The sequence below is a fragment of the Callorhinus ursinus genome, unplaced genomic scaffold (assembly GCF_003265705.2).
Source record: "Callorhinus ursinus isolate GAN/ISIS: 27379988/994484 unplaced genomic scaffold, GSC_fseal_2.0 scaffold109, whole genome shotgun sequence".
Classification (NCBI taxonomy): Eukaryota; Metazoa; Chordata; class Mammalia; order Carnivora; family Otariidae; genus Callorhinus; species Callorhinus ursinus.
The window spans coordinates 1062566-1065608 of NW_027397171.1; the positions used below are offsets into that span (position 1 = coordinate 1062566).

Below are 3043 nucleotides of genomic sequence, written 5' to 3' on the forward strand. Positions count from 1 at the left end.
CGAGAGGAGTGCACATGGATAAATTGGGTAATCAGCAGATCTAGTTAAAGGATGTTGGTACTAGGAGTGTGAAGAAGGAAGCAATGGAGAGATGGGAGGTACCAAAGAGAAATCATTGTTATGTCTTGGTAATTGTTTTGATATGGAAAGCTATGGATATAATGGTGTAAGATATGGCTCATTTTTTCTGATTTGCACCCATAAGTAACAGGTGAGTGTCTTCATTAAAATAGGGAGCTTTAGAGGAGGGTTTTGTATCGTGAAGGAAGAGCAGGTGGTTGGCTTGAATGTATTGGGTTCAAATGCTTACCATATACTCAACAAGAAGACAATTTTAAAAAGACATCTGATGAGGCATATAATTGTTTTCATATCTTAAATTTCTTACTAATTTTTCTGACAAAAGCAACTTTTTAAGCACCATATTTTTAAAGTTGTTCCTTTTCCCATTTATTTGAAATGCCGTATTTAGTAAACACATGAAAATTATTTAAGAGCCATATTCTGTACTTAATTTTTTAGTTACTTTCTACTGATGCTGTCACCTTCTATGCTGCAATTATTCTGCTTTGCTAACTGGATACAGCCACACCTCTCAGTTGACATCTCCAGCCTCATTTTGTGTGTGTTTTGTATTTTATATTGTAATCATATTAAACTCCTTGTAATTTAATATGAAAATATTAAATATAATATGAAATACTGAGAAACTTTGTTTTGTAATCCTTTCTCTGTTGCCTGAATGTTGCCTCATCTATGTCCATGCATTGCTAACTGCAAATAATCATTTAAGTGTCTGAGTTTAAGGGTCATTTCTTCCAGATACTAGAGTATTTCTTCAGTAGGGGAACTGTTGACTACTTTTCTTCTGGTCTACAGCTATCTAATTTAGAGGAGGTGCTGCATGTTTGGGGCAGAACTTGAGACAATAAGGATTTTCCAAAAGGAGAAAAAGGAGAAATTCTATTCCTGGGGAATAAAAGGATGAATTAAACATAGGGCAAGAAATGAAATTTAGCTGACATTTCAAGTCTCTAACATGAGATGTGCACACCTAACTAGTTTAAGTCTGCTAGATTGGAGGCAGATACTACATGTTTTAAGCAGTTCAGGAAGGAGCACATGATGCAGTTACCAAGGGGTGTGAAGGTGAAGTGACTGAAGTCTTGGGTGCTGATGGGAATTTTTGCCTTGAGATCATGGGCTATTTAATGATAAAGATGTGGGGGACGCCTGGGTGGCTCAATCAGTTAAGCATCTGCCTTCAGCTCAGGTCATGATCCTGGAGTCCCGGGATCGAACCCCACATCTGCCTCCCTGATCAGCGGGGAGTCTACTTCTCCCTCTGCTCCTCTTCTGGGCTGGTGTTCTTTCTCTCCCCCCACCACAACCCTTCATAAATAATAAATACATAAATAATAAATAAATACTAACTTTGAAAAATGATGAAGATGTGGAAATCCCAAACTAAGATGGTAGACAAGATGGTTGGTACTAGAACAAATAATATATAAATAGGAAGGTAAATCAACCAAGTGTCCTCAAGGAACAAAGTCCATTGAGCAAAGCAAAGAACGAAAGCAAAGAAGTTTTTAATTTAGATAAGATATCTTATGGTCTCAGCATTGCTTCCTGAAAAGAGGAAGATGTTTCTAACTGTTGGTAGAATTCAGTGAAATCATAAGAGCTTAGAAAATAGGAAAATCAGTTCAAACGTTATTACCATCTTTAAGGATAGAGGCTCAGAAGATTCTTATCACAATGAAGTACTTATTTCTTGTAGAAAAAGATTCTTGGCATCACCCTCTTGAAGGCCTCCTTCATATCTTTATTTCTAAGGCTATAGATGAGGGGATTCAACATGGGTGTGATGATCCCATAGAAGAGAGAAACCATCTTTCCCCAGTCTTTAGAGGTGGATGAAGGTGGTTGTAGGTACATGTATATGCCTGTTCCAAAAAAGAGAGACACCACAACCATATGGGACCCACATGTACCAAAAGCTTTTTTTCGTCCTTCTTTTGACCTGATTCTCAATACTGCATGAGCTATGAAGCAATAGGAAATGAGGATCAATGTCACTGGAATTAGCAGAATTAATACACTAAAGAAAAAGAGCTCAGCCTCGATAGGCTTTGTGTCAGCACACGATAACTTGAGAAGGGCAGGCACCTCACAGAAAAAGTGATCCACTTCTTGGTGACCACAGCGTGGCATGTTAAGGGTCAAGGAAGACTGCAACACTGAATTACTGAAGCCAGTGAGCCACGAAAAGGCTACCACCCTTAAGCAGAACCAATGATTCATTATGACTATGTAGTGCAGGGGTCTGCAAACTGCCACGTATCTGTCAAATGACATGACAGCCAGGAGAAGACACTCAGTAGCACCCAGGGCCAGGAAGATAATGAGCTGGGCCACACAGCCACCATAGCTGATGGTCCTTTTGTTGCGACAAATATTTATCAACATATGAGGGACTGTGCTTGTGGTATAGCACAGGTCTAAGATGGAGAGATTAGTGAGAAAGAAATACATGGGTGTGTGAAGTTTGGGATCCAGAGTGCACACCATCATGATGGACACATTGCCAAAGATGGTGATTGTGTATGATATTAATAGGAGCACAAACAGAGGCATTTGTAGCCAGGGCTTGTCTGAGAAGCCAAGTAGTATAAACTCTCTTGGGGAGCTCTCATTAGCACAATTCATGATGGCTCATTTATGTTTCATTCCTAAAAAATATAAAATAGAAAAGTAATCAATAGATAATTATTGAATACTCTATTGGAACTGAACTAATTTTGATAATTATAATGAATAATTAAACAAATATAGTTTATAGCCAATTAAAGGGAACCCTGGTGAAATACAGTATGATTCTTTTAGATTAGAAAGTAGTTCTGTTTTTTAGTAGTTATGTTTGATTTACTTTATGAGGTAGATCATTACTTTTAAATGACAAAGTATATAAACATATGCAGAGAGCACAGATAATTGTAAGTGCTCAAGATATTTCAGTTTTCCCTTTTCTTATGTGTGT

General features: G+C 37.8%; 1 protein-coding gene across 1 annotated transcript; it reads right to left on the bottom strand.

Moving 5' to 3' along the window:
- Positions 1-1770: 1770 nt before the first annotated feature.
- Positions 1771-2712, bottom strand: LOC112813462 (putative olfactory receptor 2B3). The gene has a single exon (XM_025858507.1). The coding sequence runs from the start codon at positions 2710-2712 to the stop codon at positions 1771-1773; it is 942 nt and encodes a 313-aa protein (XP_025714292.1).
- Between the last annotated feature and the right edge of the window lie 331 nt (positions 2713-3043).

Bases quoted from the DNA above. Each gene is read 5' to 3' on its own strand.
- LOC112813462 (XM_025858507.1), bottom strand. From the start codon at position 2,712: ATGAATTGTGCTAATGAGAGCTCCCCAAGAGAGTTTATACTACTTGGC.